Source organism: Aotus nancymaae, unplaced genomic scaffold, assembly GCF_030222135.1.
Source record: "Aotus nancymaae isolate 86718 unplaced genomic scaffold, 86718_ANA_hifiasm-v0.15.2.pri h1tg000108l, whole genome shotgun sequence".
NCBI lineage: Eukaryota > Metazoa > Chordata > Mammalia > Primates > Aotidae > Aotus > Aotus nancymaae.
The window spans coordinates 8,442,400-8,464,955 of record NW_026988523.1 but is presented as its reverse complement, the minus strand read 5'-3'; the positions used below and the strand labels follow the sequence as shown (position 1 = coordinate 8,464,955).

At 34.6% G+C, this 22,556-nt stretch overlaps 1 protein-coding gene and 1 non-coding gene across 3 annotated transcripts in view; both read left to right on the top strand.

Moving 5' to 3' along the window:
* COP1 (COP1 E3 ubiquitin ligase) overlaps nucleotides 1–19,611 on the top strand; it is a 235,552-nt gene extending 215,941 nt beyond the window's left edge. For both annotated transcript variants that reach the window (XM_012444565.3, XM_012444561.3), the window contains 2 exons: nucleotides 17,050–17,094; nucleotides 19,272–19,611. In XM_012444565.3, coding sequence (XP_012299988.1) covers nucleotides 17,050–17,094; nucleotides 19,272–19,289 — 63 coding nt within the window. In that variant the 3' untranslated portion in view covers nucleotides 19,290–19,611. The remainder of the gene's footprint in view (nucleotides 1–17,049; nucleotides 17,095–19,271) is intronic.
* LOC135272378 (small Cajal body-specific RNA 3) lies at nucleotides 1,004–1,146 on the top strand. The gene has a single exon (XR_010340534.1). It is a non-coding gene; the product is annotated as a small Cajal body-specific RNA 3 (non-coding RNA).
* Nucleotides 19,612–22,556: the final 2,945 nt, after the last annotated feature.

The window sequence follows — 22,556 nt, the reverse complement described above, 5'->3', positions numbered from 1 at the left end:
TTAGCAAGGTCTGTTTGTTCAGCTTCTTCTTTGTGTCTCTGTCTCCAGAGGAAAGGGCATTCCTTTCCTCCAGGTAAGGATAGGTAAGGATGAGGGTCTTAATGACCTGCTTCAGAGGAAAGTCAGAGAATTCTTTTATGACCCACTTCAGAGGAAAAGTATGGGAGAAGTTCTTCCTGCTTCTGGTGTTCTTTCAAATACCAAGGTGCATATTTGGAGATAGTGTGTTCTAATCTCTAACAATGCTCTACTGTGTTTTCCTTGAATCTTCATAAAGATTCTACCTAAGGTTATCTGCTTTATATTTGAAGAAAGTGAGTCTCTAAAAGGATTAAGCAGAACCAAAATTCAGATCCAGGTTTCCATGTCTTAAATGTATTGTTTTTTCCGTTATCCCCAAAATAGTACTGAATTCTAGAATCAGCTCTATTAGAGTAGTCTGGAGAAAATTTGCAAATAGCTCTCTTAAATGCGCACAGTTCTACTATGCTCAGAGGAGCTCTTCTCAGTATTAATCAACAATTTATTCATTTTTTCCCAGTCATACTTGTCATTGTAAGCACATTGTTCTCAAACTTTATTCAAAAGATCATCCAGAGTCCAGAGATATTAACTATTAGCATGTGCTGCAAGTTGAAAGTGTTTGGAGATAATATTTGAGTGCAGTGTGGCAAGGATAATCAATCAGGTTGTTCAGGCCAGTTGGCAGAAGACTTTGAAAAGCATTGAGAATGAAAGGAATGATGAGTGTATGTATTCTTGTGTATCTAAATCCTTCTTCCCTTGTGTATGTTCTTTACAGCCTTTTCTTCCTAAGGATCACTTTGTGTAGGCTAAGTATACCTTCTTAATGGTACTTTTTCTATTATCTGAATCCCAATTTTTTATTTACCTTATTTGAATGCACTAAAGTATATTTAAATGATTTTTAATTGATGCAGTTAGGTCATTGGAATATAAAAGACTGGTTAACAAAAGTCTTCCTAACAATGAAGCACACCAAAATGGAAGCTGCAGGAACCAACCATGTGGACAAACGAAAAAATGCCTTTTGTCTACAGATTGCAGCAATCCTACATAAACATATGGAGGTCTCTGTCTGGCTTAGGACAGCTGGCTAAGTCTGATCATTCCCCTCCATACAACCTTTAAAACTGCCACTCTAAATATTGCTTTCCTTGCCATTTTATTCAATATCTCTGCTGGTTATGGGTACTAGATTATTTTTTAAATGGGTAACCAAGTAATGTTACCCCTTTATCCATCTGAACTGGTTTTTAGGGTATCTTACGAGTTTTGCAAATTGGCATTATTTGCTTATTTAAGGAACCTACAACTAGGAAGTAGAATGCATGTAGAAATATTATACTTCTCTTGCTGGGTGCGGTGGCTCACACCTGGTAATCCCAGCACTTTGGAAGGCCAGCTGAGGCAGGTGGATCATTGAATATCGAGTTCAAGACCAGTCTGGCCAATATGGTAAAACCCCATCTCTACTAAAAACACAAAAGTTAGCCGAGCATGGTGCAGAGTACCCATAATCCCAGCTACTTGAGAGGCTGAGACAGGAGAATGACATGAACCTGGGAGGTGGAGATTTCAGTGAGCTGAGATCATGCCACGGCATTCTAGGCTGGGTGATGGAGTGAGACTCCATCTCAAAAAAAAAGAACAAAGAAATATTATTCTTCTAAGGGGCCACATTGGCTTAGCTAATTCAGGGTTACCAGTAAAGGTCAATAGATATGAAGGAGCTAATCAGAGATAGCTTCCATGAAGTTTTTCTCATTAAGACAGTGATTTTTGCAAAATCCAGTTTTTGTAATCTTTTAAGGCTGTAATCAAAGTTTAGAAATAACCATTTGCAGAGGAAAGCTGGCTGCTAAGTTTACCTTCTTAGTACTGAATTTAAAATCTTGGTTTTTCATAGTTTGTGTTTTGCTGTTAGTTGTGGGGAGAGGTTACGCCCACCTACCTCCACCTGCCTGCTGCAACTTAGCAGCCACAGCTGGGTTTATTTATTATTTTTAATTGTTTGAGATGGACTCTCACTCTGTCTCCCAGATTGGAGTACAGTGGCGTGATCTCAGCTCACTGCAACCTCCGTCTCCTGGGTTCAAGCAATTCTCCTGCCTCAGCCTCCTGCCAGAATTACAGGTGCCCACTACCATGCCTGGCAAACTTTTGTATTTTCAGTAGAGACAGGGTTTCAATGGCACAGGGGTTCATGCCTGTAATCTCAATAGTTTGGGTGGCCGAGGCAGGTGGATCACCTGAGGTCAGGAGTTCAAGACCAGCCTGGGTTTATTTATAACTAGTTGTATGAGGATCCTTGTTTGTGGTGGTGAAATCCCATATTTCTTACCCTGAACAGTTTTTATGTTAGACAGTTGTCAAATGAGCAGCCATACTTTTCTAGGCCCTTTAGAAATTTACTGTTTTTTTCATTTTAATGAGCAATTTTAAGATTTTCTAAGCAAGGATACTAGTGGAGAAGAAAGAGGAGAATTTGGGATTAACTGATTTTGAAAGTGTTTCCTTGTGATGAAGAAATTCCAGTTCCCCATATCTTAAATTGGAATTTTGTGTATAGAGGGGTGGATTGGGAGGAGAGTGGGAATTTGGCTTGTCAATGTCATGTATATTAACTGTGGAACACTGTTTACACCACTTTGGTTCTGTGTCCAAGCCTTTTTTTCTGATGATATCACTTGAAATCATACTGAGAGAGATATATAAAAGACCAAATTTTGCATATAACAAGGCTTTTAGGAACCTAAGTTTGTGAGATTTGAAATGTAATGTATATTTATAACGTATGAGAGCTGAGGCCCTCTTGTACATAGTAAATGACCACCCAAGACACCTTTCTCCTTCTTTCCATTCTGCTATAGTAAATTCAAGATGGGGCCTAGGCATGTGATAAGCTTACAGGGTCAATATGATACAGATCAGCACTGGTATATTTCTCAGTCTTCACAAGTTGATTCCTGGCTTTGCCATTTCTTAGTTATGTGTGTAAATTTGGACAAGTTATTAAGTCTAAGACTGTTTTTCTTTGTAAATTGTGAATAAAAATAGTATCTTCCTCATTAGTTTTCTATGCAGATTAAGTGAAGTAATCCATATAAAATTCTTAACTAAGTCACTGACCTATAGTGCTCAATAAATAATTATGTGATAATGATACAGGTTTTTAAGAGTGTGTGTGTGTGTGTGTGTGTGTAATAGTAAAAGGAGACACAGAACTGAAAATCTCAAATTCACGAAGTTCATTTAATGTCTGTCTTGCAAACACAGTTCAGGCAGCTAATTCACTCAACCCCCTTTGATTTTTTATAGATTGCAGGGAAGGCTAACTTAACATTTTAGTTTAAAGAGCAAGACCTTTTATTGATAGATTGTAGTTTTGTGTTCATTCTTTCTTAGACATATTTACATATACTTTTACCAAGTCAACTTTGAAAGACCACATACTGAAAGAAAGGTCAGGGACAAAAGGAAACTATTAGGCTTACAAATGGCATTTTAAAACCTTTGAAGATGATATTGGAACCTATGTTTGAGTGTCTTTGTATGGACTCTAACTTGGTGCCCAAATGCAGCATAGATTTATGTCTAGAATAAATAGGTCACTGTATTCAATAGGAGGATTCTCCTGATGAATCAGATAAGTGAAATGTATTTAACTCTGAAATCCCAAAACAGAAGAAATTTGATATTTTTAAAGATGCATTAGAAAGTGCTTTTAGTAAAAGAGTGATTCTTTATGTCAGGAAATCAACAATGGCCCAATAGGATAAAGTAACAAAATGTCAGTACTGGTGATGAAATTAGACTATTGAATAGTATCAGTATCACTTAGCAAGGCATTGAACAAAGAAAAATTTTAAGACACTCTGTATCTTATATCTGTATTTCTTCTCAAGGGTAAGGGAGAGGGTGTTCATAAGGCAACTGTAGATCACTCATGAAAAGAAGGGCAAATTTATTTGAAATTGTTCTGTGGCTGCAGTATCTTGAGTGAAAATCAGATTTGACTATATACACAGTCCATGACCTCCTACATGAGAAGCTATTTTAGTTTTCAGGATGCAATTGCACTACAACCAGTAACAGCCCACCCCAAAGAGAAAAAAATGAAGCAATAGCCCATTCTTTTGTGTTTATCATCTTGGTATGAAAAAGAGCTTAAGGCAGGTATGGTCTTTTATTTTCAGTGACATGAAATCATCACTGCAAATTAACCCTCTCTCTTCTGACAATGAGAAAAGATATTTGTGTTCATAAAGAGAATGCCTTTGTCCAAATAAGACAAGAGGCTCTATGGAGAGAATATTAAGGAATTGACAGATGCATTACAGATTGTGAGTTGCTTTGTGTGAGGCCTAGTTACCTCAACTTTTTATTTTCTTCTTTATATTTATTTGAGGAAGGATATTAAATTCAGCCATGTTTCTCACTGTTCTGTGCCCTTTAGGGAGCTGTATTTGCAGATACTATAATTTACCATTTCCATTTAACCAAATGCTTGTTAAGGACTTAAATCAACATAAAATTTAAACTTAGTGGGCACACTTTAAGAAGAAAATTCACTGCTTATAGGACAAATTGTTTAACGCAGAACTGCTTATAATTTCACTAGCCATCTCAGCTGCAGTTTTTGCTTTTAGAGGACAAATGTGAATAGTATTTCAGTGTACTTTGCATTTTCTGTGTCACTAATAGTATTCTACCACTTGAAAGGGGAACTAAGCTTAAAAATCATACTCTAGGCTTTTTTCCCACAGTAATCTACTCTGCCACTCTGTCTAGCTATCTATTATAGCATTTATGTTTTGTCCACATGTTAATTTGATTTTAGGGATACAGATTGTCTTATATAATTCTGGCCCATTTCCTCCTGAAAACCAGTTATGGCATGTCTATGAAAATAGAAAACCCTGTAAAATTGTTTTTTTCTTTAAGAGAAGCCTACAGACCTCAGGTGATGAAGAAGCTTAGAATTGAATATGAAATAAAACAGAATGGAGTTTCAAGTTGGATATAGGGTTATTTGTTAAATCTGAAACAGAAAAAAAAAAAAGATAAAGGGAGGATATAATCACCAAATAGAAAACTTTTGACTCAGTACATTCTGAGAAAGCCTCAAAGATGTATTTGACCTATCACACAATTCAGGTTTACGTTAATAATGATAATTTACCTAGAAAGACTTCACACCTGAAAATAGTTGACTTCCTAACAGGGAGATGAGAGACACTCAGTTTTCCCCTACTCTTTTATACTGTTTGAATTTTTACCACCTGTGTATATTAACTATTCAAGTTACCTAATAAATATATTTTTCTAAATAAGAAAAAGGTATCTACTTAGTCCTTGAGGAATCCATTACTTATTATCCTCGTTTTTAATCCATCAGTCTTGCCAAACTCTCTTATTTTAATTATTCATTTCTACATTCCTTGTATTCGTATGTACACACTTAAATCATCCACAAATAATTAAAGTTTAATGTCTGCTTTTTCAGTACTTACACCTTTATATCTTTTATTCATTTGCCTTATTTTGATGGCCAGTACATCTGCTGTACTATTAAATAAAAGTAGTGGTATCTGGCTACCTTGACTTGTTCCTCACCAAAGGGAAAGCTTTTAAATATGTTATCATTAAGTATGTCTGCTGTAAGAATTTTGTAGATACCAACCCTTATAAGGAAGTTTCTTTCAGTTCTCAATGTGCTGAGAATTCTTACCATAAATGAATGCTAAAGTATATTATTGCTTTTTTTAATACCTATTTAACATGATGTAATATTTTTCTTTCAAATACTGGTCTAGTAGTTAAATTGTTTTTACCTAATATTAAACCAATCTTACATTCACTGGAATAAGCCCAACCTGGTCAAGATTTATTTTCCTTATATATGGTTAAAATCAACTTGCTACTGTTTTGTTTAGGATTTTTTCATCTGTCTTTATGAATAACATTGGCCTGTAATCTTTTCCTTTTTTGCATTGTCCATGTCAAGTTTTTATATCATGGATATATTAGCTTTGTAAATCAAGTTAAGGAGTTCTTTCCTCCTTTGATGTTGAAAAATTTGTATAATATGGAATTACTTCTTGAATATTTGGCTGAACTTGTAGATGAAGTCATATAAGCCTGAGGTAGAAATATTTTTGACTGTTGATTTATGAATTTAATGCCTATAGGATGATTCTTGCTTTCTATTTCTTCTTTATTAATTGGGTAACGTTTTATAGGGATTTTTCCACTTGGCTTAAATATTGAAATTTATTAACACAAAGTCTTTTCAGTTTCTTTTTTCTGTGAAATTATTCATTCTCATTCTGAGAGAAGTCATCAGTTTTGAAGAAAGAAATTTTAAATAAAGAAAGGTTATATTCTGATTTTGTTTAATAGTTATCTCTTCTTGTTAATAAAAGGGGGAGAAATGTAAGATGGAAATGTTTATCATAGTAAATAGCAAGGCTTATGTATAAAATAGTCTTTATATTTAACTGGGAGAGAGGAATGACAAAAATATTTACCTTTTTGATAATGCGGTGCTATATTCTGGGGGAAAAATAGCTTCATAGCTGAAATGGCTTTCCTATTATACTGAATGGTTATGGAGATCTTCTAAATATAGTAGTGGAAAGAGGTTTATGTATTATGTTGGGAAATCAGAAAGTATTCAAATCATGAAAATGACTTTTAATTGTTAAAGACCAATATTGGATTTAAAGTTAACTTATAAAATACGTATTTGTTCTTGTGTGTTTGTTCTCAGCTTTTTAAATTGATATTATTGCGGTATAATTTACATAAACATAAACTACATACATTTTAAGAGTTTTCAGTGAATTTTGACAAATATCTACATCAGTATAATTACTACCTCAATTAATATATAAAAACATTTTCATCACCCAAAAAGTTTCCTTATGTCACTTTGTAATCAGTCCCCTCCCCTTCTCCACTACAGGCTACTACTAATCTGCCTTTTGTCACCATAAGTTAAGTTTAGCTTATTCAAGAATTTCATATAACAGGAATTATACAGTATGTAGTTTTTTGTGCCTGACTCCTTTTATTTAGCATGATATTTTGAAATGCTTGTGTTATTGCCTGTATCTATAGTTTTTTTCTTATTAGTAATCCATTTTATAACTATGCAACAGATTTTGTATCTGTTTGCCAATTTTTCATATTGCACTTGTTTCCAGTTTTGAATTATTTTTAATAAAGGTGCTGTAAACATTCATAAACAAATGTTTATGTGGATATATACCATCGTTTCTTTTGGATAAATACCTAGGAGTGGAATTACAAGATCGTAGAGTAGGTGTCAGTTTAGCCTTATAAAACTGTCAAACCTTTTTCCAGAGTTGTTATATTACATTTATTTCTCACTTAACAATGGAGATATGTTTTGAGAAATGCCATTAGGTGATTTCGTCATTGTGCAAACATCTTAGAGTGTATTTACCCAAACCTGGATGGTATAGCCTACTACACACCTTAGCTACGTGGTATAGCCTGTTGTTCCTAGGCTACAAACTTGTACAGCATGTTACTACACTGAAAAGTGTAGGTAATTGTAACACAATGGGATTTGTGTATTGAAACACAGAAAAGCTACAGTAAAAATACAATCTAAAAGGTAAAACATGGTACACTTGCCTAGGGCATTACCATTAATGGAGCTTGGAGGACTAGAAACTGCTCTGGGTGAGTCAGGGAGTGAGTGGTGAGTGAATGTGAAGGCCTGGACATTATTTTACATTACTGGAGATTTTAGCAACATGTACACTTAAGCTATACTAATTTATTTTAAATTTTTTTCTTTCTTAAATAAGTTAACAGCTGCTTACTATAACTTTTTACTTTGTAATTTTGATTTTTTTCACTTTTTGACTCATAATAACTTTTAGCTTAAAACACAAACACATTGTACAGCTGTACAGATTTTTCTTTATTCTATAAGCTTTCTTACAGTTTTAATTTTTTTTACTTTTTAAACATTTTTTGTTAAGATCATCATCACTGTCTTCTACATCTAGATTTTTCTTTATTCTATAAGCTTTCTTATGGCTTTAATTTTTTTTACTTTTTAAACATTTTTTGTTAAGATCATCGTCACTGTCTTCTACATCTTGTCCCATTGATATGTCTTCAGGGGCAATAACATACACAGAGCTATCATCTCCTGTGGTAACGATGCCTTCTTCTGGAATACCTCCTGAAGGACCTACCTGAGCCTGTTTTACAGTAACTTTTTTGTTAATAAATAGAAGAAGTACAGTCTAAAATAATGATTAAGAGGTACAGTACAATAAATTATTGGCCCACCATCATATATGTGACCCATTGTTGACCAAAATGTCATTATGAAGTGCATGAGTATATTTCGCACTCCTGCCAGCATCCTAAAATCATTCCATTTTTTCCATATCTTTGCCAACACTTGGTATTGCCACTTTAAGAAAAAGATTTAGTTGTTGTAGTAAGTGTGGATGGTATTTTAAATTTTTTGAACTCCAATTCATCAGGTTTTTTTTCCTTTATAGTAAATGTTTTTTGCATCCTAAGAAATATTTGCCAACCCAAAGATTTTCTCTGGTGTTTTTTTTTTTCTTTTCTTGAAGTTTGTTTCAACTTTTTTTTTTTTGTTTTGTTTCAACTTTTACATTTGTGTCTTTGATCTATTCAGAATTAATTTTTGGAATGGTGTGATAGAAGGATTCAAGTTCACTTTTTTCCATATATACGGTTGTTTTAGTATACATACAGTTGTTTCACATACCTGCAGTTGTTTCAGCACCATTTGTAAAAATTTACTTTTTTTACTTGCCAAGTTGTTTTGAAATTCAGTTGATTATGGATGGATCTGTTTCTGGAATTTATATTCTGTTCCTTTGATTTATATGTCTATCCTAATACCACACTGTATTGATTCCTAATGCTTTTATTAATAGTAGAGGTTCAAATCATGTCTTGTAAGTCTCCAGTTTTATTCTTTCTTTTTCAAAATTATTTTAGCTATTATAATAATGTCTTTGCTTTTTCATTTAAGTATTTCAATCACTTTGCCAGTTTCTACTATAAAAGTCTGTATGATTTTGATTGCTATTGCATTGAGCCTGTAAATAACAAAAAGAATCAGCATTGTAACAATATTGAATCTCTGATTTGTGAACATGGTATAACTATCAATTTATTTAGGTATTCTTTAATATCTCTCAGATTTGTTTGGGAACTATTAGTGTGTAGGCCATATTTATATATATGGTTTGTCTCTAAATGATTCATGCCTTTTATGGTACTGTAAATGGTATTTTTTAAAATTCCATTTGCTTGTCATTTATGGAAGTAAACTGATTTTGATATAATTGACTTTGTGTCTGACAGTCCTGCTGAAGACAGTTTATTTGTTCTGGTACCTTATTTTTAAGATACATTAGGATTTTTCCACATAGGCCATCATCTCTTTTGCAAATGAAGACAATTTTTATTTTTCAGATCTATATGCTTTTGCTTTTTCTTCACCATCACACTGGGTTGTATCTCTAATACAGTGTTGAATGGAAATGGTGAGAGCAAGCATATTTACCTTGTTCCCAATCTGAGAGAGAAAGGGTTCAACATTTTACCACTAAGTACGATGTTAGTTGGAAGTTTTTCATAGGTATTCCTTATCACCGTGAGAAAGTTCCTTTCTGATCTTAGTTTGCTGAAGGGATGATGAATGCTATCAAGTACATTTTCTGTGTTAATTGTGATTACATTATTTTTATTTTTATTTTTATTTATTTATTTTTTTTGAGACAGGGTTTCACTCCTGTCACTCAGGCAAGAGTACAGTGACGCAATGATGACTTATTACAGGTTCAGGTGATTCTCCCACCTCAGCCTCCTGGGTAGCTGGGACTACAGGTGCTCGCCACCACACCTGGCTAGTTTTTCATGTTTTTGATAGAGACAGGGTTTCACCATATTGCCCAGGCTGGTCTCACACTCCTGGACTCAAGCAATCCACCTGCCTCAGCTTCCTGGAGTGCTATCACAGGCATGAGCCACCCCACCTGGCCTCTTCTGTTCTCTTTACATGGTAAATTATATATATTTTTAATGTTGAAAACCAATCTGGATGAATTCCATTTAGACATGAGTTATCTTTACTTGTATTTTGTTAAGGTTTTTTACATCTGTTTATAAAAGTAGTTGGTAGGTAATTTTATTTGTTTTTATAATACCGTTTTCTGGTTTTGATTTACAAGCTGAGTTTGGAAATGTTCCTTAGTCTTCAGTTTTAACAACTTTTCCTTTCTTCTATTGTAATTGGGGATTTGTATCTTTCATAGAATTTGTTCATTTTATTACCTCTCCGTTTTATTGACATACAGTTTTTCATGTTTAGTTTCTGATTATTGTTTTAATATCTGTAGGATATCTAGTAATATCCCCTAATATATTACTGATACTGTTAACTTATGTTTTCTCTTTTTGTTGAGGCTTATCAATTTTATTGATTGTTTTCAATGATTCAGCTTTTCATTTTAATAATTTTTTATCTTTGTCTGGTTTTATTTTGATTTCTTCTCTTCATGACTGCCATTCTTGTATTTATGTTATGTGTAACTTGCTCTTTTCCTAACTTCTTAAGGTGCAAGTTGTTATATCATTAATGTTAAACCTTTCTGCTTTACACATGATAAGTATTGGAAGCTATAATTTTCTGGGCATTGTTTTAGATACATTACACAAAGTTTGATGTGTTACAATTTTATTATCTTTTAGTTTAAAATGGTTTCTCATTTCCATCCCTGGGTTATTTAAGAGTATACTTTTAAATTTGCAAATACTTGTGGATTTTTCAAGATTCCTTTTTGTTATTGTTTTCTACTTTAATTCTGTTTCATGTTTGTTTGTTTGAGACAGAGTCTCACTCTGTTGCCCAGGCTGGAGTGCAATGACACAATCTCAGCTCACTGCAACCTCCACCTCCTGGGTTCAAGTGATTCTTTTGCCTCAGCCTACTGAGTAGCTGGGATTACAGGCACCTGTCACCACACCTGGCTAATTTTTTGTATTTTTAGTGAAGACAGGGTTTCACCATGTTGGCCAGGCTGGTCTCAAACTCCTGACCTCAGGTAATCTACCCACTTCGGCCTCCCAAAGTGCTGGGATTACAGGCATGAGGCATCACGTCTGGGTTTAGTTCTGTTTCTTCAGAAAACATACTTGCATGATTTTAGCCTTTTAAATTTACTGTGTTTTGTTTTATGGTCTGACACATGATCTTTCTTGGGAACTAGTATACATGCATTTGAAAAGAATGTGTATTCTACCATTTAAGTAAAATTTTCTGCAAATGTCAGTTAAGCTTGGTTTTGATGCTATTGTTTAAGTCTTTTATATAATTATTGATTTTCTGTCTACTTAGTCTTTGGATTATTGAAAGAAGACTGTTAAAAGTTCCAAACATGAGTAATTTTATTATTCTATGTAGTTCTGTCAGTTTTGGTTTTGTTTTAGATATATATATATTTAGGATCTTTTTATTTTTACAAATTGACCCTTATTTAATTATGAAGTACCTGTCTTTATCTCTGGTCAAATTTCTTGTCCTGAGGTCTGCTTTTTCTGACTTCTACATTTTAGCTTGCTTATGATTAATGTTTGCATGGTGTGTCTTATCTGTATTTTTATGTTTAAAGTGTTTCCTGTTGTTGTTTTTTTAAGACAGGGGTCTCACTTTGTTGCCAAAGCAAACCCATGGTCTCAAGCAATCCTCCCACCTCAGCTTCCCAAAGTGCTGGAAATATAGGCATGAGCCACTGCGCCCAGGCTAAAGTGTATTTCTTGTGGACAACATAGAGTTGAATCTTGCCGTTTTATCCAGTCTTATAATCTCTGCCTTTTAATTATAATATTTAGACCACTTATACTTAATTATCGATACAGTTGGTTTTATATCTGTCATGTTTTTCATCTTAAGTTCCTGTTCTTCATTTCCTTTCTTTTTTTGAATATTTTTGTAGTATTTTATCTCCTTTACTAGCTTATGAGGTATACTGTTTCTTATATTTTTTAATGGTTTCTCTAAAGTTTATAGTATGTTTAACATTTTACAGTCTATCTTTAGATCGTATAATAACACTTTATAACAGAAGAATCTCATAACATTATACTTACATTTTCCTCTCTTATTATTTGTGCTTTTGCTGTCATGTATATTTACTTCTGTTTGTGTTATAATCACCTTAAAGCATTGTTACTATTTTTCCTTAAAATAGGAAATTATCTTTTAAAGAAACTAGAAACAAGAAAGCAAATTATTTTTCATATTTATGTACCCATTCACCATTTCTCACAATATTCATCCCTTTTTCATTTGTTTCTTTGTCTGTCTGTCTGTTTATTTATTTATTGAGACAGAGTCTTGCTTTGTTTCCCAAGCTGGAGTGCAGCGGTGCAGTCATAGCTCACTGTAGCTTCAGATTCCTGGGCTCAAGAGATCCTCTCCCATCAGCCTCCCGAGTAGCTGGGACTGGAGGCATGCATCACCATGCCTGGTTAATGTTTTTGTTTTCTAAAAATTTTATTTTTAGTAGCAACCAGGTTTCACTTTGTTGCCCAGACTGGCCTCAAACTCCTAAAGTCAAATGATCCTTCTACCACAGCCTCCCAAAGTGCTGGCATTGCAGGTGTGAGCTACCATGCCCACCTTTATTCTTTTGTAGATCAGAGTTTTCATGTAGTATAATATTCCTTCAGCCTGAAGAACTTCCTTTTACAATTTCTTACAGTACAGGTCTTGTTTGTAAAAAATTATCTCCACTTTATTCTATCTGAAAATGCCTTTATTTTGACTTTAATTTTGTATATTTCTCAATTGATAGCTTTCTTGTTTATTGTCTTAAAGATACTATCCTGTTGTCTTCTGGCTTGCATTCTTGCTTATGAGAAATTGGTGATCTTTCTCTTTATGTAATATGTCTTTGTTTCTCTGTCTGTTCTCAAGATTTTCTCTGTTTCTTGTTTTCAGCAATGTTAACTGTGGTGTGCCTTGATGTGGTGGTGTACTTTTTTCTGCTTAGAAATTGTTAAGCTTCTTATATTTGTGGGTTTATAGTTTACAAATTTGAAACATTTTTAGTCTTATGTCTTTATATATTTTTTCTCCTCTTCCTTTGGGACTCCAGTTATACATTTATTAGGTTGCATATTGTCTAGTAGGTCACTAAGATGCTAATCTCTCTTTCTTCCTCATGCTTTTTTCCTCTCTGCTTCAGTTGTATTTTGGGGGGTGCTACCAAATACTTTGGTATTTTGTTCTTCTCTTGGCTCATCTATTGTTATGTCCCTCCCCTTCCTTGCTTTGTGGTCCTTCTAAACTGCCTCTGAGTGGAAAGCCAGGGTGATTATAGGACTCACCTCATTTGTTTTTTTTCTCTCAAAGATCACAGTCCTGTACTGCCTGTGGACCAGTTGTGTCTTAACATATTTTGTTTTCAGTTTTCTAGTTTTATATGGTAGGAAAACAAATTTAGTCTGTTTACTCTTATGTCCAAAAATAGAAATTTTTTCTTTTTATATATTCACATATACTTAAATACATTGTATATACCTATACCTATACTAAAATTAATTTACATTTAAAATCATTTATATCTATCTCTATGAATAAATCTGCCAATTGCAAACTAAATAAAAAACTGTTAATTTCTCAATTTGTCAGGATTTTAATGTATTATCTATAATGACCCTTTTTAAGCAAGTCAGTAAAGAGAAAACTATTTCAGTAGATTTAGGCTTTCTTTAACAGTCTACGTGTGCTACTAAAAATGCAGTTTTGTTTTGGTATAAGGTAGTGTAGCATCACTGACTTCATAAGCAAGTTAGTGCGTGTTTATGTGTCTTCTGTTTTATAAAAGACTTGCTAATTTTTCTGTTGTCTTTTCTTAGTCTCTTCATAGTCGGAAACAATATCGGATATTTTATTAGCTTAGCCTTGAGGAGAGTTCTGCAGTAAAACTGCCAGTTTTCAAAAATGGGGGAGAAAATAGTAAGAATTACTGGCTGGCACTTTAATTTAGCAAGTAAAAAATAACCTCACCAGCCAGAACTTATTTAGAGTAGGCTCTAGCGGACTACATCTACAGCTCAGAATCACCAGTCATCCAATATGCAATCAAGAATCATTGAAGACTTACATTAATAACCTTGTACATACCATTTCCAGATCTCTATGCTTGAAGTAAAATATCTGTTTTTTTCTGTTCCATACAAAAAAAAATTCATCTTAAGCCAATATCTAGCTATATGATAGTTTAATTCTAAATAACTTTTTTATAATCATATTGTCTTTGGGGAGAGGGGATGTACTGAGATATGAAGCTATTATTTTTCTTTCATTGAGTTCTATTTTTATTTTTTTTCCTTCAACTTTCAATAGGTTTTAGTGTTTATAAGAATTTTTAGGACACCACGTCACTTACATTTCAGTCCTAAAAGACCATTCAAACTGGCATTCATTTCATATGTTGACTTTTATTTTTTAAAATGAGATATTTACCTGTTTCTACAGGAAATAGTGTTAAGAGTTAACACTCGGATAGCATCTAGTATGACATCATATATTAATGCCATAATAGTCCTGAGCTTACAATAAAACAGCGTTTGTTCATGGTGGATAGTTATCAGATGTCTTCCTTCTTGGGTTTAGAGTGGTAATTGTTCATATTTTAAACCCCTCTTGTGTGGTAATCCAACTAGATTATCTTATTTATGTTGGGCCTAATTTTTCATACTGTAAGATAATATACCATACTTTTCCTGACTTTCCTCCCATCAGAAATCAGAAGTTTGAATTATGTAATTTATAATCTATGTAACTGCCAGAAGTGGATTTCTTGCTTATCCACAGGTGAATCCTCCTCTTCACCAGGTCTCTCTTCATTCTTCTTTTATGTTAAAAGGTGACTAGACCCAAAATTGCAGAAGGAGATGGAGCTTTCGGCTGTAAATTTTTCATTGTCCAGTCATTACTTGTTCTTATTGCAGAGGGAGCAATTATTGATAGCTGCAGCATTTAGTGGTGGTGGCTGTTGGCAGTAGCTTTCTTGCAGACCAGAGTCTTTCCCCTCCTTAAATGGCAACTAGGTTGATCAGTGAGATTTTTCAGCTGCTTTTCCAGATGATGTTTACAGGATAATTATTTCTGGGTCACTAGTGGCAGTTCTGATACCATACAACTTGTTTAAAGTTCCTGCTTGAAAGAAATCCATATTGCACCACACAGTGCCTCTTACTGTTTTCCGAGGCCAGCATAGAAATTCTGTTTTTTGACCAACTCAGGGTGAGTTATGATATTCCTAAAGGATATCCAAAACCTATTCCAACCACTTTCTTCATTCATCACTAAAGAATAAATAAATACCAAATTTATCCTCCTTTCCCCTCACCCCAACCTCCCCACCCCCAATACAGAACTATTGAGTTGGTATACATTAAGTCCTAGAAATAGCCCATAATATTCCAAAGGTGATATTTAAATTATTTTAATAGTGAGTACTGTATTACCCATGTTACCTTTTTTTTTTTTTTTTTTTTTGAGACGGAGACTCTCTCTGTCACCAGGCTGGAGTACAGTGGTGCAATCTCAGCTCACTACAGCCTCCGCTGTTCTAGTGATTCTCCTGCCTCAGCCTCCTGAGTAACTGGGACTACAGGCATGTGCCACCATACCCAGCTAACTTTTTTTATTTAATTTAAGTAGAGACAGGGTTTCACCATGTTGGCCATGATGGTCTTGAACTCCTGATCTCAGGTGATCCATCCATCTCAGCCTCCCAAAGTGCTGGGATTACAGACATGAGCCACCACACCCAGCCGATATTATTTTCTTGTATGCCGTTAGTAACAAGATGCACATTTTTGAAGAGCAGCTTTATTATAAGTGAAACGGAAAATTTAAAAATGGAAATGTATGAGTTTGTAAAGCACAACTTGCATATATCAAAGAAACTAAAGTTTAACTCAGCTTAGCTGAAGTAACTTTTCCAACGTACAAGCCAAGAGTTTTCTTTCTTCTTCTCATTGCTTTGTCATGAAGCCTGAAGGATATTTAGGCAGATCCTATCCTTCATTCAAGTTAGACCACTTTATCTGTTTCTCATAGCTGTTACTTGGACTTCATTTTTCTCTCTGCCACCTTACCTTACCTCTATGGCAGTTTAAGTCTGTTTACCTCCTCTTAGCTGCCTACCATGGAAAGCAAAAGATTCCAACACTTCCAAGTTCCAGAGCCCTGTTAGATGCCTGGTTTCCTACAGGAGGCATGTCCCCACTCTTCCTACTTTTCTGAGATTCTTTCTAGTAAACTCATTCCCACCCTTTATACTTTCCAGAGAAATGTTTTTTCCTTGGCTTAGGATAGAAAAATACTTCACCACATATATTCTCATCCAAGTAATCACCAAGGTTATTAAAAATTCATGTGCTGAATGATAGAATAATTAAAAAGAAAGATAACCCTTTTTCCCAGAGGAATATTTACATTTTCTTATTTTCCTAATACCAAATGTTCATCCATAGAGACTTGTGCCAAGGATGTTGGCAGGATTTATATCAGTTACTGGTATTTTATGGGAGAAAATGAATGAAGAAGGAGTGTTCTGGGGAAGCAATTATTCACTTTGTTTTCTTCAACTTACTCTCTTTTTCATTTTATTTCAGTCTTTGTTTTCTTTTGGCTTTCCTTTCATTGGCAGTCTTTTTCCCTTTTATTTTTTTTTTTACATTTAAAAGTGTCCTACTCTGCTTCTAACTTTATTCTTTTAAACTAAAACTTACTCCTCAAAATATGGGGTCTTATGTTTAAAATATAGTTAAAAACATGTTAAAATTGTCTCTTCATGTTAGATTTGATTGGTGTCTTAGGGTGAAGTGAAAAAAGAGGATGAAGAGGAAATTATCTCTTGGATTGCTCTCCAGGAAATCCTTCTGTATACTCTAAAAGTTCTTGTTCTTTTCTAGGAATCCAATGTGCTGATTGCTGCTAACAGTCAGGGTACAATTAAGGTAAGCTATTTAATATATCCCCATTTTAAACTCAGACCCATTTCTAGATGGAAACAGGATTATGGAAATATACCACTGTACTGAACCTTAGAGATGATCCCAAATCATGGGTCTGTGTCTCCTCCTTGCTAATGACTTGATTTAAGGAAAAAGAATAGATAGCTTACATCTATGGAGAAGATAATAGTACTTGTTGAGGTTGTATGGATGCTGGGTGGATTAATAGATGGTCACACTGAAAAACAGATGAAGACTACCGAGCATTCACTGTGAGCTAAGCACGATTTAGCTTCTATTATGCCAGTACAGCTATCCCACAGGGCTTTCAGTAGACAGAGCCCAAGATACAGGAAGAGATGCAAATACAGGAGAAGATGCTTAGCCATCGCCAGATTTAAACATATCTTGGTCTTATTTTAATTCTTTTCCTCATGGTTCTCTTTCTTCTCTTCCCTGACAAGTGGGTTTTTCCTCAGTTGTCAGAGGGGAAGAAAAGTTATTTTACTGTTCAGTTGAAAATTGATAGATGTGATTCAAGGAAGCCTGTTCATACAAAAAAGAAAGAAAGAAAATTGACTGATGCATATATAGCACTTGTGTATGATACACTGGACAAATAAATCCTGAGATAAGCAGTGAACTTTCTAAACAAAACACTATTTTGGTGGAAGTTTTTAGTATATGGGTTTGACTAGCACTTATTCTGAGAGTACCTGTTTTTTCCACATATTCTCTGCTGATGTGGTAGAAATATTAAGTTTTTAAACATAATGTGTGTGTTTCTCCTGCCATGTAGCATTAATTTTGCCATAGCTTCCTTAGACTCATCATAAGTGGAGAAGGATCCAAGGCAGTAAATCCTAGCCTAAACATTGTTCTACAGAGATGAAATGAGCAAACTTAATGCAAAAGAACTACACTAATTTACGTCGTAGTCTCCTTTTTTAGGCAGCTAGTTTCTCTATTTGAAAAGCCTTTTTACAGAACCACTGAGAGCTTAAATGAAAACAAGGTTTTTGGGTATTTATTTATTTATTATTTTTTGAGATGGAGTTTCCCTCTTGTTGCCCAGGCTGGAGTGCAATGGTGGGATCTCAGCTCACCAGAACCTCCGCCTCCCTGGTTCAAGTGATTCTCCTGCCTCAGCCTCCTGAAAACAAGGTTTTTAAACTGATCAATGTTTGTTATGTTCTGGAAGCCTCAAGCAAGATGGTAGAAGGTCTTGGAATATTTACGTGGCTTTCTGTAGTCTCTCAGTATCTCTCTTATTCTCATGTCAAGGCATGCATTGAAAAGGTACACCTTACTCTTCAACAAGTTTAGCCTTTTAGCAATGGGGATTGCTAACATACCTGCAAGAGCTCAAAACTACATAGGTTCTCATAGAATCCCACCGACAAATCTAAGATTTTGTTCAGCATCATTGACCTCTTATGTTAAGTAGCCTGCTTACCTAATATAAAGACAAAAGCATTAGGGAAGCACATGTTTTAGTCAAGCCTTAGCTGAGCAGCAGGGGAAAGTTGCACATTTAAATATTTGCTACTTAGTGTTGTAGTGTCCATCTAATGTAATTCTTTTTGACAATGTCTCATAACTATCTTCTTGTTCTATGATCTTTCTTAGCTGCTTGCTTCCTTAGTTTTAGGAGTATCACAGCTTACTTTTTATGACAATATGCTGCTTTAATTCTAAAAATACAAAGTATCTGTACACCATATGATTGACTAGAAATGGATGAAACAGCAAGAAAAGGCAAGACTTCAGGTCCTGTATAACTTGATCATTATAAACAGTGTTAATTGATGGAAGAAGTAAACAGATTAAAATCCTAAACAAGGATACTTAAAACTTTTGTAAGAATGTGTAAAGATTCCAACATATGTGCCAAAAAAGTTATATTTGTGCTATGCATCAGCCAATTTATTTTTCCATATGTTTTATGTAGTTTACCTTGAAGGCTCCCAAGTTAACTCTGGAGATAGCTAATCTGAAAGAGTGCATGCAGCTGTTGAACTGAAAGTCAGAAAGGATTAATGTCCAATTCATTCAAATTATTTGGCATTTTCCCAGTTGGGAAACTTTTAAAATTTTTATTCTCTGTTGGTAAATAAAGATTCATTAAATTCCTTTTATATCTTATTTTGCTAAATGGATTCTTTTTTCCTTCCAATTAGGTGCTAGAATTGGTATGAAGGGTTTACTCAAGTCAAATTGTACTTTCTCCTGCTGAAATACATCTGCAGCTGACAATGAGAGAAGAAACAGAAAATGTCATGTGATGTTTCTCCCCAAAGTCATGGATTTTTGATTTGTTTTGAATATTTTTTCTTTTTCTCTTTTCCCTCCTTTATGACCTTTGGGACATTGGGAATACCCAGCCAACTCTCCACCATCAGTGTAACTCCGTGGACATTGCTGCTCTTGGTGGTGTGGTTATCTAATTTTTGTGATAGGGAAACAAATTCTTTTGAATAAAAATAAATTTAAAAAACAATAAAAGTTTACTGAGCCACAGCTGAGCTTGGAAAGTTTTTGTCAAATGCAGCAAGAGATAAGTCTTCTTAAGAAGTAGCATATGTGAACTAATAATTTATAAAGTTTCTATTTCCCTACCTCTTTGGAATTATGCATATTAATGTAAAAAATATATAAAGTATATAGATTCCTGCCAGTGAATTTAATGTTTGCACTAGATGGAAAGATTACTTTATAAAATCTTTTCTTCCTTCTCTGACCAGATTTATATCATCAGCAAGTACCATGCTTTCCAGTCTCTCTAAATCTGGCCAAGGATCTAAAATTTTGACCTGTTGAGACCACATTTAAACAGAAAAAGAATGTTAGTCTCTGACGGCTAGTTCTGTCTTTGCCTTTGAAATGTTACATAAACATACCATAAGCCCTAAACGTATACTACGTCAACTAGTCATTGCTTTTAGTACCATCCTAGGCTGAGTAATGACTTGGACCAGGAGTCAGTAAACTTTTTCTGTAAAGGGCCAGATTTATTTTAGGTTTTACAGGTCTTATGGTCAGTGTCACAACTGTTCAGTTCTGCCAGTATAGCAGGAAGGCAGCCACAGACATATGTGAACAAATGTGCATGGCTGGGAAGTAGGCAGAGGGTCAGATTTGGCCCACAGACTATAGTTCAACAGCCTCTAACTTAGAAGAAAGTGATTTAAAGCCCTATTATCCAATTTCCAAGCCACATAGTCACTTAGATTGTCTATTTAATTTTTATAAATTGTTTTCAAATTGTTAAAGGAAAGAAGATCAGCAAGTCAAGCAAAAGTAATGTAAAGAGCTGCTTTAAAAGTTAACAGACTTATGCATCACACATTTTATAAAAATAAACACTTGGAGAAGCTTGGTTGAATAAAGATAACACATGATGAGGGTAATCAGAATATCCCATTGTATTCTTCCACTCAAGATTACTGAAACCTGTTACAGGTTCATATCTTCTTATCTGGCACACTTGGGGCCAAATGTATTTTTGAACTTAGAAATTTTCAAGAATGGCCAGGTGCAGTTCCTCATGCCTGTAATCCCAGTACTTTGGGAGGCCAAGGCAGGCAGATCACTTGAGATTAGGAGTTTGAGACCAGCCTGGCCAACATGATGAAACCCTGTCTCTACTAAACATACAAAAATTAGCCAGGCATGGTGGTGGGCACCTGTAATCCCAGCTACTTCGGAGGCTGAGATGGAAGAATCACTTGAGCCCAGGAGGCAGAGGTTTCACTGAGCCAAGATCACATCACTGCACTCCAGCCTGGACAACAAAGAGTCTGTCTTAGGAAAAAAAAAAAATTCAAGTATTAGAAAACTAATAGAGTGCATATACTAAATATTATGTAACATCGGAGTCTAGAGCAATAGTCCATAATCAAATACAATACTTGTGTAGCAGAATGCATGAATGTTCACATTACATGAGATTAATTAACGGCCAAAAAGTTTTGTGTCAGTGCAAGGTTACACCTTGCATAGTTTTACCACCAAAGCAGTTCCTCAAACTCATGTGAATTTATTTTTGTTTTTTTTTTTTAACTTTCAGATCAAGAACAGCACATCTTGGTTTTGTGAGTAAAGACCTGATAAACTTTTGGACTCAATTTTGAGATGAAAAGCTAGGACCATTCAAAAATTACAGGTCACCAACCAGAACAAGATTCGTTGAACATTGTTTCCAATTGAACATTGTTTCCAAGATTAATGAAGGACCTTGTGCAAAGATGTAGAAAGAATGTTCAAATGTAGAAAATCCTCCAAATATGAAGCAGAGAGTTAATGCCTCCTGAATGCATTTAAGTAGAAGCATATTATTATGATTATTTTATTTGATCTCACTTTTTAAATGTTTATTTCAAACTGTCTCAATTGGGGGACCATTTAACTTCTACATGTTTGTAAAAATACAATAAGGTACATTTAGTTATCAAAGGGATTCAGTTTTTAATTATTTTAAGAAGGCAGTGCTTCATTTTAGTTTTTTTCTAATTTTATAAATAGAAAGCATTTTTTAATTTGAGATCATCTCTGCAGGATGTCAAGATCAAACTAATATTACTACTTGCAAAAAATAACATACTGTTAAATAACTTAAAGGTAATGTACATTTTAACACCAAAAAACTCACTCAAGCACAGTATAGGTTGTCAAAATTTTCAGATTTAATCTTTACTTAAGTGGACTTATAGGGGTTTCTCAGAGATTAAAGATGGAACTTTTTTTTCTTTTTTTAATAGACATGGGGTCTATGTTGCCCAAGCTGATCTTGAACTCCTGTCCTCAAGCAATCCTCCTGCCTCAGCCACCCAAAAGTGCCAGCCCAAGCTTGAAGAATTTTTTTTGAGACAGGGTCTTGCACTGTTGCCTGGGCTAGAGTGCAGTGGTACAATTATAGCTCACTACTTGCTCATAAACTCCTTGGGACTCAAGTAGTCCTCTTGCCTTGTAGAGACGGGGTCTCGCTATGTTGCCTATACTGGTCTACAACTCCTTGGCCTCCCAAAGTACTGAGATTATAGATGTGAGCCACTGCACCCAGCCACAATTGGAGAATTCTATGAAGTTCTTATAAGATTGAACTATTAAATACTAAAAAACTTACAGGACTGTGCTATGACTTCAGAAAGATTAGCCTGAACAATGAAGAAAGAAGTGGAGGAGCCCAGTACAATTGAGCCTTCTAGAACATAACTGAGACCAAATTTGAATTTGGTCATAAAAGCAGTTAAAGGGAGGGGCTAAAGGGGGTGGCATGATCGAATTTCTGGTGAGTGGATAGATGGGGGCAAGAGTTATGGGGACTTGGAGTAAGGTTGCAGCATAATCCAACCTAAAAGATTGTTTCAGCTAGTAGAGTTCACCACAATCTTAATTCTTAATTGTGGAAGATTCTTAATTTTTAAAGTAATTGTCTTATAAGTTGTGACAACAAATAATGTAAC